We start from the raw sequence: 15,614 nt of genomic DNA on the forward strand, positions 1-15,614 counted from the left end.
ACTCTTTTTTGTTTAATGATTAGTTTTAGATTCCTGCTCTTTTGTTTGTTTGTCTTTTGGGTGCGGAATTTCTTGGTTTCAAGCAATAAAGAGGCGTGGTTATGTCTATTTTTAGCAATTATCTTTTTTCCCGTTCGCCGTTCAGCAGTCAGCCGTCTCCCAATGATTCAGTGATGTTTATTTTTGACATCATAGTCAATTTAATATTTTGAGATCGATTGTTTTTAGCTTTGTCAAACTTGTCATAACAAAATGGCTTTGAAAAGAATAAATAAGGTAAGCGAGTTATGATCTATGTAGTCTCAAATGTTTAGTTTCCCAAATGGAATAATATGAAACAGATGGAATAGGAGGATGGAGGAAAAAGAAAAGGAGGCATCTCAATAAATGAAGAGAAGCACAATCAGCTGCTCTTCTCTCCTGTGAGAAAACCGAGAGGCTCTCCCTTCATTTCCTTTGTTCTTTTTAAAAACTGAATTATTTTAGCTTTATTGCTTGTCCTTTTTGCTTTTTGTATCAATTGAATGGGAAATATTTGCTCGAATTCTAATCATTATCATTATCTCTATCATTACTAAGTTCGAGCCACCTTCACCTATCATCTATGCCTATAGTAATGCGAATATTGATTTTCTCTATTCGCAGTAGTACTTCGAATAGTAGATTTTGTAGCTAACAAAAACGTCGTTCTGTTTTGCAGTAGTAGCCTACGAACCTAGAGCTTTATTGGATAGTGATAGTGATAGAGGATTGGGCGCAAAATATAAATTAACTACTTAAGACGTCTAGATCTACAATATTATTATTTTATTTTATTTTTTCAATTAATTTTTAAAAAGAAATTACTATCGAGTCTATGAGCCTGTTACCATTTTGCATTTCGTTGAAGATGACTATGTGTCTATTTTTGTGTAGTCTAGTTGTGCTGATGTGGTGGTTGTGAGTGTATTGGTGCCTGTGATGATCACTTAGTGGTAGTGATGATGACTATAAGGATAATGATGATGATGTACAGGGCTGAGAATCTTCTGCCTAAAGGCGGATTTCCGCCTAAATGGTGGTTTATCTCCGCCCATCACCATCACAATTCCGCCTTTTTCAATTTTTTTTAATGAATAAAAAAGACTCACTACAACCACTCTATCAACATCCCTACCACCACCACTACTACTACAACAACCACCACACCATCATCCCTAAGACCACTACTACTACAACCACCACCCCATCATCATTCCTGCCACAACTACTACAACCCCTACCACATCACCATCCCTACCACAACTACTGCAACCACCACCACATCATCCCTACGACCACCACTACCACAACCACCATATGTTGTAATTACACTTTCAACTTTTGAAATTCCTCCGAGTGGTATGTGGTGTCAGAAATTGATGTGAGACACATTTTGGATTGCATCTCTGTAACTTTTGATGAAATTCATATTTATAGGTTATAGTCGTATGGATGGGTTAATGTCTACGCGCTGACAAATTTCCTCCTTTTTTTTGATCAGTTATTCTCACCCCTGGATGTAATAGTGGTGGCGCTTGCTGTAGTTTTGATAACGATGTGGTAGCTGTGGTAGTGGTAGTACTGATGATTTGGTGGTGGCTGTAGTAGTAGAGGTAGTTTATTGATTGTAACTTCTATTTTTTGCAGGAGCACTGAGATATGATGAGTCATGAGCAATGACGAGATAGTCTGTGTGTGTGTGAGAGAGAGAGAGATTCCTGGAACTTTATAAAATATATTTAACTAACTGTAAATAATTCAATAAAGGGTGACAGAACTATTCTCATTAAAGTAATCTGACAGATAAGCTGATAGATTTCAAGATGTGAACGAATGATCAAGTCGGAGAGGTGGGGACGGGGAAATTTTCATGGATTGGATTAGGGTAACAAAAACAAAACACGCTCTTTTCAGGTTTCAGACTTAAAGGAAAAGTTGAAACGTTCTAAATCTCAATTATAAGTCACAAAAAATGTTTCAATCATCCCTCCTTTTCTTTCCTTCTTAAACTAACACTCTCATTCAACTTCAAGTCAAGCCACTCAACAACACGCCATTTTGAACAGAAAATACAGTGTTGTGTTCAGTGAGGGGACAAAGACTAATTTTCAGAGATGAGAGAGTGCTTCTTCTACTGCAAATAGTGATTCCACCGTTAAATTACTATTCGCACTACTACTGCGAATAAGCACTTACCAAGTTACATCACAATGGCAATGGTCAATTAAAAAATCATTGTCAAAGAGGGGTCTTTTTAGTTTCTGCTTTGCTGATTGATTCTTGCCATTTTAATACAATATTCAAATCTCATTTTCTCTTTTTTTATGTTGATTTGAAAAGAGCTTTTTACTCTACAAAAATCAAAATCATATGCCTGGTTGACCTTGATTTAGGTCTGAATATATATTATTATCATGTTAAAGAGGTGTCCCTCAAAAAGATGTCCCCGCAGTTCAGCCAAATTCGAAATATTTTTGCCTTCAGTTTAAAAGGAAATCAATTTGCAAAGAAAAGCATTCAGGACTTTTTGACTAGTTGATTCGGCTCTCGTCTGCCTTATCTTGTTTGAATTTGATTTATGAATGCTTTTAACCCTTCTATCACAATTGATGAACGCATTTCATTTTTCAAATGATTTGATCAGATTTAAAGATAGAGATTTTATCACAGTTTTCCTTTTCAAAATGGTGACATGCATTTGGTTTCCAATTTCAAGCACAAGCATTACTTTTTTGTTATCCATGCCAAATTAGCCATGCGTATTGGATCTAGTACCTGGCACTTGCTCATAAATGGTTTGTCTCATTATTTTTATAATCATTATAATTTTTTTAAAACATCTACATACAAATTCAAATTAGAGGCCAGAAGAATGATCTATTTCAATTTATAAAATTAATATATAAACATATAATATAAAGTGTCGCCTTTACTTCCTAATTCTATATTTATACATTTTTATGCATATACATATACATTCAAACTAGGGGTCATAGGGATAACACATTTCACTGTGTAAAATTTATATACCTATATATACATTGTCGCATGGGTTCTTAACTTTATATTTATACATTTTTATGTATGCCACGTCTAAAACGAATTTCTATTTTTGGATGATGAATAAAGTATATTGTTATTAGTATTATTATTTTTATTATCATCTATGTCCATGAATTCCCTTTTTTTCACATCAGTTTTCATTTTGATTACAGGAATTGCAAGACATCAAAAGAGATCCTCCTGTTGGATGTTCAGCTGGTCCAGTTGGAGATGATTGTAAGAAGTTGTAACCGTAAAAGGGGTGACTAAAACCATTTGGTGGATCTGAGACTGTTGTTTTTTGTTGGAGGGGGTGGGGGGGGGGGGTGCTTAGCTCATTTTGGAATAAAAACATTTGAAAATTGACACTTACATACAAATTTGAAATGCTGAGGAATAAGAATATTAACAGAATACAGCGGGAATCTGAGCCCTTTGTAGAATAAGATAAATTCCATTGAAATAGCTGGCTTTAGTCACCCCAGTGGTCTTCAGTCACCACATATGGAATGGTATTTTTTTGTTTGGAAAGAATGAAGAATGTTTCAAAAAAGCATACACAGTCTAATGTCTATTGTGACTCATCTTATTAATCTAGTATTAGATCTGAAAGAACGAGATGAAGAAAATTGACTTTTGAGTCAAATTGATGTTCAGTTGGAAGTTTTTTTTATGTCATTCAGCACCATAGAGCTGGTTTGCTATATTGCTAAATGGACAATAGTAATGACTTGCTACCCTCTGGATAGGATTCTAGAGTGATTGGGTAGCTGGGTATTTAAGATCTGGTAGAAAGTATTTTGCAATAGACTAGTGATTAGAAAGCAATTACTATTGTCCGTTTCTCACCACAGAAACCAGGATGAACTCTGGCTTTCATGACCTAATCACTCCGAAGGGCTTAATAAGTTGTAATTGATTCAGACTCCAAAGTGAATCATAGTGAGTCACACAGTGAATATAGATAAACAATATTGTACTTCATAAAGAAAACACTTGCAATGGTGTTGTCATCAAAGGCTTATCTTGTTATCTTCAACTGCTCATGTTGCTCATGTCAAAATTAGAAAACAGCTGCCAATTGGTTAGGTTGAAAAAAAATTCTTTGCTGCATTAGCTTTTACCATTATTTAAATGATAAACGTAAAAGCATGCTTTTGCATCATGGGAAGACTGCGAATTGTTAAGACTAATACAGAGTGGCTTTTTGGTTCAGTGGCTTGGTGTCGAGCAATGTTAACAGTAAGCAGTGGCTGGATGGATGACTGGGATTGTTAAAAGTTCTAGTCCCAATGTTGTCTCCTTGTGTAAGGCATAAAGCTACCTCTTTATTCCACTCGACCCAGGTGTGAATGAGTTACCTGGCTACAGGCAATGATGGATATTGTACGAATGTGAGTACAAAAAGGTTGCTTATCAGATGGCGAGTAATGTATGAAATGGAAATACAATATTTCATATGTTCCTTATAGAGGGACCCTGTGCTTGGATGTGATTTCTAAGCACATTAATATGTTGCTCTTGGAATCAAATTATGTTCCCTATTTGCACCTGTCCCATTTGTCTTTATTATTATTATTATTATTATTATTATTATTATTATTATTATTATTATTATTATTATTATTATTATTATTACTGGCCCTGAAATGACTTAAAACTGTTGCAAGCACCAATAAAACCCTTCAAAACAAACAACTGTTTCTAAATACATATCATTCTTTATTTCAGATTTTCAATGGCAAGCAACAATAATAGGCCCAGTGAGTACTTTCATAGTATTATTATATAAAGTTTTGTCAAATTATAAGTAATATAATTTACTGATGCATATAGTTAGTTTTCATGGAAAATATCATCTGAAAGAAGAAGAAAAATGAATATAAATATTTGATTTGATTTTCAATTGCTTCACAATTCTCTCATTAACGGAAGGTGCATAAGGCCTGGACATTTTCCTTTCATTTCATACAGTCCTTGGCTACAGTCCTGGCCCTCTGCCAGGGGTGACATGCAATTTTGTTCCTCTAATTTTCCACCATCCTGGGCCATGTTTTCTTTTTGGGGCCTTTCTTTCCATCTCTTTCCATGCGGAATTGTTCTTTTCCCTTCTCTTCAAGACATGCCCAATCCATTTCCACCTTTTCCTTCTCACCTCCTCACTAACTTTCTCTGCCTCTGCCACAACTACACAATACTGTGTGATCCACACCTCAATATTCTGTCTAAATGAACTAGATGCCAGGTTAAGGTGACAAGAAATTTAATATGTTAGTTTTCAAAATTTTGAGAAGTCATGTAAATATTGTGATAATTTTTTACTTTTAAGATTTATTTTTTTTACCTCGTCATTTTGGCATGATAGCAATTTGATAAGATGAGTTTCAATTTGGCATATCCTTGTCTTATGTCATTTGTCTATTTACTTCCACAGCCTGAGACTCCATATGCTGACGGTGTCTTTTATTTATCCATTCACTTCCCCACAGATTACCCCTTCAAACCTCCAAAGGTAAACTTAGAAGATAGAGACAACAATTTTGTAATGTTTATTATGATCTGTTTTTCTTTCTTTCCTTCCTTTTTTTTTAAAGAGATTGATCCTGGGTGAAGTCAGGGTCTTTTTCTTGCACCCCCCCCCCTCCCACTGTCCAACCAGCAATGATGGGTAACTGGGTCTGTTTGATCTGGTAGAAAGTGATTTGCAGTATACTAGCATCCTACCCAAAGGGTGACAAGCAATTGCTATTGCTCCGTGTAGAAATCAGGAAACCATGGGCCTAATGGTTCTGAAGGACTCCTATTTAAAAAAAAGTTTAATCCGACTCTAATTGTACTGAAATTGGATTCATAGAATGTGAATCTGACGAAAGTAAATATGGTGCTATTGGAAATGCCTTCATTAGTGAACATTATTTTATTAGTAGACATATCGCTTTCTTTAGCATTAAACAAGACAATATGCTCGCTACCCTTTGTAGAGGATGCTAGTCTATTGCAAAGTACTTTACACTAGCACTAACAGTCTCAGTCAATGGGGTCAGAAGAAATCTCCTCTGAATTGGGAAAAAAAAACCAGTTCCTTGGTGTGAATAGCTTCAAGTTTCATCTTGAAACTTGTGAAATGAAGTGCTCTCCCAACTGAGCTATTTGGGACCCCTCCGCCTCCCCCCCCCCCCCCCCCCTTTCCTTTTTCAAGTTAGTTAGCAATACTTAAGTTAAATAATTTTTTAAAATCTTATAACACGCCCTGAAAATTTTTACAAGCATTATGGATGTACTTTTTTAAATGTTCAATCTCGTCCATGTCTCACTTTGATTTGTACTTTCAATTCAAATAAATTACCTTTTACCATTAAACGTTCAGTAGAAATTGCTGGCTACCTTTTGAATAGTATGTCAGTCTCTCGCAAAGTACTTTACACTAGCTCTAACAGATCCAGTTTCTCAGTCACTAGGGTCAGAAAAAATCCCCTTGAATTGGGAATCAAAGCCAGTCCTTTCCATGAAAAGCAACTGAGCTCTTAAATTACCTTTTATATTGCCTTTTAGATAAATAGCCATTAAAAACAAAAAAAGACAAGTATTTATAAAGGGCATTATCCACGAATTGTGCATAAAGCACTTTACAAAAAGTCAAAGGCCAACATTAACACTTAACAACTTAAAACAAGACATGATGTATCATAGGGGATATTACAATTTTCCAACAGAGACAGACACAGTTAATGGCCAAGTACTCATTTTACACCGAGTACGATGAGAGAATGTGAGTAAAGAGCCTTTTCCAAGGACTCACAATTCGCCTCTCAGATTGGGACTCAATCCTAGGTCTTACAGTCCAATGATGGATGTCATATCACAAGATCAGGTAGCGGCACATTACATATACTTGTATACCTACCTGTGAACGTATTCATACTTTGATTTCATTTTGAAGTTAAATTTTTATAACAGATTGTGTATTTATTTATGCTATTTTAATTTAATTTAATTTTATTATATATTTATCTATTTTTTTTCCAGATTACCTTCATCACCAAAATCTACCACCCAAACATTAACAGCAATGGCAGTATATGCTTAGATATATTACGGACCCAATGGTCTCCTGCTCTTACCATTTCAAAAGGTGGGAACTAGAAATCTAACTTCTCTTTGTAGTAACCATCAGGCCTATTGAGCTGTAGTTTATCTTGGTTTCTATAGCATGAAATAGACCATTGCAATTGCTTGATAACCTTTGGATAGGACACATGCTTATCGTAAAGTGCTTTCCAGCACATCTAACAAACCCAGCTGACCAATCACTCCTTGGAGGACAGGGGGGGGGGGGGGGGGTGTCAGAAAGAAAAAAATCTCGACTTTGGGATGAATCTTGATCCCTTTGCATGTGAAGCAATCCCTTTGCATGTGAAGCAAGTGCTCTACCAATTGAGATATCGGAGCCTCGCTTCTCCTTGTGGTGGGGTCTTTTTACCTCCCATGATGGGAAAGTGAAAAGCGAGTGTCATACCACAAGACCACATAGCCGCACAATTTAAGTGCCTCCAGTTGCCTGGGGCTTTGCTTTCCATGAAATTCTTACCAGCTCATATTTATTTCTGCAAAGTCTGTGTATTTTGGTGTTTCAAATTCTAAGCATTGTATCTTTTGATTGAATGTAAAGATAGGAACATAATTACAATCATTGGATAGGAAATTAATCAACCTTTCAAATGGTATGCAACACAGCGTATTGCTTGGATTGTGTCATGACTATATATCATGAAGTGCTTCACATGGCTTTCCTCTAACTCTAATGTCTTCTGAATTCGTGCTTTTGTCTGACTTGGTGGTTCAGCGGTTTGGTGTCTCGTCTTCTGACAAAAGTCAAGCAATTGTTAAATTCGTGAACAATCATTGTGAAGTGAAAAAAAAGATTACATTTTGATAAGACATTTGGGTGAGGTTATTGGAGGGATAAAGTGACAAGATTCTTGAACTCCTGCAATTGAAATTCCAAACTCGTCCCCATTGCGAGATGGATGACATTGATCCTTGAAAATGCTAGGCTCGATGTTTTGTCCTTGAGTAAGGATGTTATCCCACTTGACTCAGATGTGAATGAGAATCTGGCTTTTTGCAGTGATGGGTAATTTAAGAGTGGTAGTAGTGCTAACAGAATGCTTAATAGTTGACTGTCTGTTATGGTTCCTGCTGGTGGAACAAATGAAACATTGTGAAATATATATATGCAATGATAAATGACTTCTAAAAGTTCACAATGGCTGTCACCTAATATTTTCTTCTTCTTTTTCTCCACTTTTCCATCAGTATTACTATCCATCACCTCCCTCTTCACTGACCCCAACACAGATGATCCACTGGTTCCTGATGCGGCAAAACTATATAAACAGGATAGGCCGAAATATGAAGAGACAGCTAGGGAATGGACCAGGAAACATGCATCATGAGTAAGTAAAAGTGTCTTAGTGACCTTTAACCCTATCTCATTATACTCTGAGCTGAAGTGAGACTAAGCTGCTAGATGAAAAAGTAAAAAACAAAATTGAAAATATCGGCTTAAATTTAAATACCAAAGGTGGAACATTTTGAACTCAAAACCCTCCTTCAGCCAACAACAAAAGACAATGAAAACATAAATACATTACTATTAAACAAGATGGATCTGGATTTTTTAAAGTAATGTTTTTATGTTTATGTTGTTTTTTGTTGTTGCCAGAAGCAGTGTTTTGAGCCTGAAACGTTCGTGTTTGGTATTTTGTTCTTTTTTTTTAGCTTTTATATTAATTTTTGTTTCTTATTTTATGAGCTGAACAGATTGATCAAGTATTTTCGTTGACATTTATGTCTGACAGTTGAGATATACAGCACAGACTTGTGCGGCTCTGTGATCTCATGATATGACACGCATCTTTGAACTGGTAGGTCCCTGGTTTGAGCCCTGCTCTGGGCACTTCACAATTGAGTCCTTGGAACAAGTCTACTCAAATTCTCTCATTGCAATCAGATACAAAATGAAACAATCAGATACAAAATGAAAACATGGCTGGTAACAGCATTGTATCTGTTGAAAAAAAAAACCCTGTAATAGCGCCTTACATGTGTTATATCTTGTTTTGCATGTTAAGTGCTGTTGTTAGCTTGGGACTCCTTGTAAAGTGCTTTGGGCACATTTAATTTAGATTCTTTTCATGATTTTATATTTTAAAATGTTTTTAACTGAAGGGGACTCCTTTTTTTTTTTTCGTTATTAAACATGACAATAGTTTTCAGCTGATAAAATGAGCTTTTATTTTATTCTTTTTTTTTTTACAGCCTTGGCAATTTCTACAAGAAGGACTCCTTTTTACAAGCTGTACACAGATTATTTTAAAGTTAATAAAGTGCAAGTTTTATATATTGCTTTTTTGTGCGCATGTCATGTGTAAATCCATTTAAGCATTAGAGTGTATTTTTTTTGTCATGCTCTGAAATAGCACATTTTAAAAAGTTTTTGTCAGAAAACCAATCCTTCAAATATCGATCGAATAAAATGACCATCCTGTCAAAAATATTCTCAAAACTGGGACTTCAAGAACGTCTTCAAGGAGTTCTTAGGTTTGAGATATTTTGACAAGACGAAATCGACCGATATTTGAAGGGTGTCTTTTTTTGTTTTCGTTTTATTTTTAATAAATTTTTAAAACGTGTTTTTTTTCAGAGCATGGCAGCATAATGGTTTGATTGATGGTTGTTGCTATGTTGATACTTATAAATTGTAAGACAAACACCTCAAAACAGTTGTTCCACAAAACTGATTTAATTCTATATAACAATGATAATAATAATAATAATAATGTCAGGGTGATGCAGATGCTTGAAAAGGATTGAAAATTAAGATATTAAGAAATGTGAATTTATATTCAAAATTCTTGTATTGTTTTCTTAAAATTTAATTTTTAGCGTCTGAGTCAACATAATGCCGTTTTAAGGCAGACTGGTGTAATTTATGTGAGCTGCACTGTAAGTTATTAAATAATCAACAATGTTCATGGCAAATTTAATGCTTTTTCCACCAGAGTGAAAAAAAAAAGACTTGTACTATCCTTACCGTGAGCATAAACTTTCTCTCAAACATTTTATAATATGAGAATAGCTTTGTTCAGTATTACTGTGTATTTTATTAAATGCTCCCATAGTGGGCATCTACTCTCTCCCAACTAACTTTCTGTCTTTTGTCTTAAAATGGGATTTCTTAGTTATGTCCTGATCCTGGCTGGAGTCGAGGTCCCAGGTTTGAGAGTCTTTGCCAAGATGAGAGTCCTTGAAATCGATCGATATTTGAAAGATGAGTTTTATGGCCAAATTTTTTAATACGCGTCTTTCCAGAGTAGTTAATTGATTAAGGAAACAAAAATTAAAACTTTACATTTCTGATGTATTATTTTCACATTCTGGTATCTGCTCTGCTCAGACATAATACTGGTGTGAGACAGTGGGCCACGTATGATATTTTGACTAGATCATATTATTATTATTATTATTATTATTATTATTATTATTATTATTATTATTTATATTGTTTATTTTATTATTATGATGATGATGATGCAATGTTCCAGATGTCTGTATTTTATGAGATTGGACAAGATAAAGATGAGGTCCAAACCTTGAACTATTTATCCTTGACATGGTTGATTCCCAGCTGGTTGTAAACTGCTAGATCTATTGTGAGGATCATACCACTCATAGTAATAGTATGTAATGGGTAAATATCCCCTCAGGCTGGGGCGGGGGGGGGGGAGGGGGGGGAACACCTCTGGGTTTTGGGATTATGGGCATTTTTTATGCATTTGCGGATTTTATTGTTTTTTTTTTGTTTTTTTTTTGTTGTTTTTTTTTTTCTTTTTAGTGGGAGAGGAGTGGAGAGGGAGGGGATAAGGAACAGTTTGACTTTGCAAATTACAAAATTACAAAGAAATCAAATCAATAAATCAAAGCCAGTCTCTGAATACATCCATTGTTCCATTTACCACGCTATTAGGCTTAGATAAAAGGGGCAACAGAAAAAAAAGTGTACCTCTGTATCTTCTAGTCTGAGACCAAAATTTTGGCCTCACCCGGATCTTTGCCGAAAAATCTCTCTTTGTTTATATCTGTAAAAGAACTAATGTAAAATTTGGAAGATGATTATATCATTAGGCTTCGTGTTGAATTTTCACAGTATTATATGATATAGGACTTGCGGTGTGTATGGGGTCTTTTGTCCTCTAGTAGTGGGCAGGGAGTTTACTTGCTTATTCTTCTATCCCCCTATATTTGTTTTCCAGCATGCCTTCTGTCTTTGATAAAGAACTGAACAAGTGTGTATGAAGGGTGCCAGACAAAGCAAGAAAGAAAAATACAAGAAAAAATACCATCCCAAAAAATCGGTCGACCTCGACTGGGGATCTAACCTCAGACCTTCTGATTACCTGTCAGATGTGCTACCATTACAAGTCTTTGACTTGGAATAAGATTACTTGATTTCGTCCTGGCCCTGGCTGGAGTCTTTTGATTGGAGAAAAACAGTCAAATGTTTGGTAATAATATTGAGAGATATTTTGTTCCTTTTAGATTATCTCTGTTATCTACTTATAAATTTTTTGTTTTAAATATATATAGTGATTTGTAAGTAGTATTCCTCAAAGTTAGGTCTTGGGGTTTATGTCTATATAAATTTTTAGGTTATCTCAAACTTAAGTACACTGATAGTGTGCTCTTGAAATCTACATCTGTTCCCTAAGTCAACCATTTCCCTTCGTGTTCCTTTTCCTTGTGTGGTTTTAATTGTAAGTCTAATTATTTATTACAATCTCACTTTTCTCACTTTTATACTGGCGCTGAAATGACTTTAATTTGTCGCAGTGGCCAGTAAGACCCTCGAAAACAAAACAAACAGCCCTCGCTATTGGAATCAAATCCTTCAGATTCAGAACCAAACTTGTTTCATATTTTTTATTTTCTCTCACTGGTATGTTGTAAATATATTTTCTTATACTCGTGTGATAAGTTAAAATCAAAAGTCTACAAATGAAAGCATTATGTTATGGAATTCCTTTCCAAACAAACAATAAATTTGGAAAGGTAAATAATTAAAATGAGATAAAACTAGTATTATAATATCTCATAAGCTCGGTGAAATAGCTGATGATTGGTGGATGATTTCTGATTTATCTATATAAATGGCTGCTTTCACCACTGATTGAATCAAATATAACGCCCTTTGGCTTCCATGTTGGGCAGGTCACTTGCTGTGTCTTCTATACCCTTATATATGTTTTCCGAGTTAGGCTACTCACTGTCTTTTTCTTGAAATGGAATTGCTCGGTTTTGCCCTGGTCTTTGCTGTGGTCCTTAGCTGAGAGGGAAACAGTCAAATGTTTAGTATTAGTTTTGTGAGGTGATTTTTCTTTCTTTATAAATCATCTCTCTGTTATGTTTTGTTATTTAATGTTTTCTGTTTTGGATATATTCTGTAAATATGTGAGCGTATTCCTGTCAGTGGAAGCCTGTGCTGGTGTAAGGGTCTATTTCACTTTTTTTTTCTCCACAAATCTCTATCAAATTTCTATTATAAGTAAAGTGGAATTCACATTAAGTCAACACTCATAAAAAGCCAACTTCTGCTTAAAATCAATACCGCTTGTCGGTCCCATAAAATTTTTTTTTTTTTTTTTATAATCTTTAATTTTAAAAAAATAATATCTTCTATAGATACTGGATAAAGTCAACCAATCTTTCTGGTCCAGCGGTGTTGACTTTATCAGGATTCCATTGTATAGACATTAGATAACAGTGAACTATGCCCCTCAAAACGGTATGTGTTATGTGGGAGTCGTTGTTCGAATGCTAAAAAAAACTGGATTTATAGTCAAAAGTTAGAAAATTAGTTTGAGTTTATATGTTAATGTGAAAAGACAATGATAAAATATATATAAACTTAACTCAAGTTTGATTATAAATCCAGTTTTGTGGCTTTCTCTTTTACTGGTGCTGAAATGAGCTACAGTGGAATCCTGATTAAGCCAACACCGCCGGACCCAGAAAGATTGATTGACTTTAAAGCAAGGTTGACTTTATCCATTATCAATGGAACACCTTTTGATAAAGAACAGAAAACTTGGGACAACAAGAAATGTTGACTTCATCGTCAAGCAGACGTTGACTTTGATAAGAAGAGTGTTGACTTTTTGCTGATTTCACTGAAAGGGTCGCAAGCGCCGTGAAACCCCTGAAATCAAACATGAACAATAAGATAATGTGTTGTGTCTTGAACTTGAAGTGACACTTTTTTCGTAAGTTTTATATCTGCTTCACCCCAACATAATATAGTGAGTCCATAAAGTCTAGCTAAATAGTGGTTATCAGGGTTTCCAGGGTGTCCAAAAATAGAACCTGACATGGCCAAACACTACTAATACTCTAACCCCCTTGAAAAACTCATCGGTTTTGAAAAAAAAAAATAATCAACAATACGAGGTGGGAGGGAACATAAAAAGTAAGAAAGTAAAGATTAAATTAATAATAGAAATGCAATTCTCTGTTTGTCCAGTTTTGGCTACGCACATGGCCATCGGGTGGCCCTGGTAATGGTGGTGATACAAAGACCCCCTATCTGGAAAATCTTCACAAACTATAACATGAATGAATCTATAAAGAAAGATAATGAAGTACCGCATGTACCCAGACTTTATGGACACCCTGTATTATACCAGTTGGACGCTGTGGGTCACAATTGGTGAAATTTCTCTAATATATTGTAATGGGACAATGCCTTCCCTTCATTTTGTTAGTGATTATTTTTTCTCGTTTAATAACATAGTACTTTTTAGAGGTTATATAATTTATATATTATTATTGTATTCAACTCACTAAAGAGCCCAAGTAAATAGGTTACATAACAGTTTATGACAGTTCCTGTGTAGTCAAAGCCTTTTGTTATACCACAAATTTATCCTCACTCTTTGTAAAACTTAGCAATGCAATATTTTATTATAACTTATTATGTTCTTATTATGCTTCTCAAAAATAATATGTAATGGGTGGGTTTTTTTAACCTCCCATGTTTGGAGTTGGAGGGGGGGGGGGGGGGGAGGAGGAGGAGGGGGTTGGCGGTCACTGTTTTTGTGTCTTATAATTTCTATCCCCCTATAATTCCTTTTCTAGGTTGCTTTCTGTCTTTGTCTTAGAATGAGATCACTTGCATTTGTCCTGGCTCTGGACAGAGTCACTGGATGAGAGGGAAACAGTCACATGTAATATTATTAGTTTTAGGAGATGATATTTTTTCCCTTTGTTAATCGTCTCTGTTGTGCATTTTATGATTTTTGTTTTGTAAATATTTCAGTGTATTCCTCTTAGGGGATCCCGTGAATGAGATTTTTAGCTGATCTCAAACTTAGTACATTGATAGTATTAATATGCTCTTGGAGTCTACTTCTGTCCCCTATTTGATCCAGTCCACTTTGTCTTACTTTTTCATCAGTGCTTTTAACTGTTAATCTAGAAATCTTCGACTGTATCCCATTTTATTTCTTTACTGACAATTATATGATCTAAAATTGTTGCAAGCGCCATAAAACCCCTGAAAACAACAATAATAATAATGATAAGATAAAACTTATGTTTATTGCCATTGAGATTAATAAATGTTGAATCTCAACTTCATATATTTGAAGCTAGCTTTGTTGTGATGTATTGATGAACGGTGAATACATGAATTGGTACTTATAAATGTGGTCGGTTTTTTTTTTTCTTCATCCATACTAATCCAACATTCGGATGTTGAGTAGAACTTTCTTTACTATAGGGTCTTTTAAAATTTTCAACTTAAAAAAAAAAAAATAAACTTGAGCATTTATATAGCCCAATATCCACTAAATGTGCTCAAAAAAACTTTACAATGGGTCTCTAGCCAGAAGCAACATAATTTAACTTGTAGGATGAGCATGACGCCAGCTATTTTACACCTGTGTACAGTGAGAGAAAGCAAGCAAAGAGCCTTCAACAAGGACCCATCTTTGCGATGCTTAGAGCAGGATTCGAACCTTGGATTGACTGGTCCGAGGACAAGTGTCATACCACAAAGCTGACTACATAGTCCTTAGATAAATTCCATGTCTGGCTAAGTTACCTTCTCCCTGTGTGGGTTGACACTGACATTGTCTCCTTAATGATTTACACAGACTTTAAGATAAATTCCATATGCCCGACTGTGTTACCTTCTCCCTGTGTGGGCTTACAATGTCTCCTTAATGATTTACACAGACTTTAAGATAAATTCCATATGCCCGACTGTGTTATCTTCTCCCTGTGTGGGCTAACACTGTCTCAATAATTTACACAGTATTTAGATAAATTCCATATATATGCCGAGTATGTTACCTTCTCCCTGTGTGGGTTGACACTGACATTGTCTCCTTAATAATTTACGCTGATATGACCTTAATGTGTTGCAAGTGCCGTAAAACCCTTAAAAACAATAAGTACTTAAGAGCCTTTCCCAGTCCATCAAATGAAATTAA

At 35.1% G+C, this 15,614-nt stretch overlaps 1 protein-coding gene across 3 annotated transcripts; it reads left to right on the forward strand.

The window, feature by feature from the left end:
- Positions 1–141: 141 nt before the first annotated feature.
- On the forward strand, positions 142–14,824 carry LOC144973542 (ubiquitin-conjugating enzyme E2-17 kDa-like). Of its 3 annotated transcripts, none has more exons than XM_078916088.1 (8): positions 142–276; positions 3,237–3,300; positions 4,795–4,826; positions 5,498–5,575; positions 7,090–7,195; positions 8,380–8,519; positions 9,385–9,443; positions 11,379–14,824. In XM_078916088.1, the coding sequence occupies exons 1-6, from the start codon at positions 253–255 to the stop codon at positions 8,517–8,519; spliced, it is 444 nt and encodes a 147-aa protein (XP_078772214.1). In that variant the 5' UTR covers positions 142–252; the 3' UTR covers positions 9,385–9,443; positions 11,379–14,824. The 3 variants fall into 3 exon arrangements, with proteins under 3 accessions (XP_078772214.1, XP_078772215.1, XP_078772216.1); XM_078916089.1 differs by lacking the exon at positions 11,379–14,824 and adding an exon at positions 8,925–8,990 and having other exon boundaries at positions 9,385–10,854; XM_078916090.1 differs by lacking the exons at positions 9,385–9,443; positions 11,379–14,824 and adding an exon at positions 8,879–8,898.
- Positions 14,825–15,614: the final 790 nt, after the last annotated feature.

This window comes from Berghia stephanieae, chromosome 5, assembly GCF_034508935.2.
Source record: "Berghia stephanieae isolate SIO BIC M18660-M18661 chromosome 5, UCSD_Bste_1.3, whole genome shotgun sequence".
NCBI lineage: Eukaryota > Metazoa > Mollusca > Gastropoda > Nudibranchia > Aeolidiidae > Berghia > Berghia stephanieae.

Bases quoted from the DNA above. Each gene is read 5' to 3' on its own strand.
- LOC144973542 (XM_078916088.1), top strand. From the start codon at position 253: ATGGCTTTGAAAAGAATAAATAAG. The intron at 4,827-5,497 runs GTGAGTACTTTC...TTACTTCCACAG, and splicing joins AAGCAACAATAATAGGCCCA to CCTGAGACTCCATATGCTGA. The intron at 5,576-7,089 runs GTAAACTTAGAA...TTTTTTTTCCAG, and splicing joins ACCCCTTCAAACCTCCAAAG to ATTACCTTCATCACCAAAAT.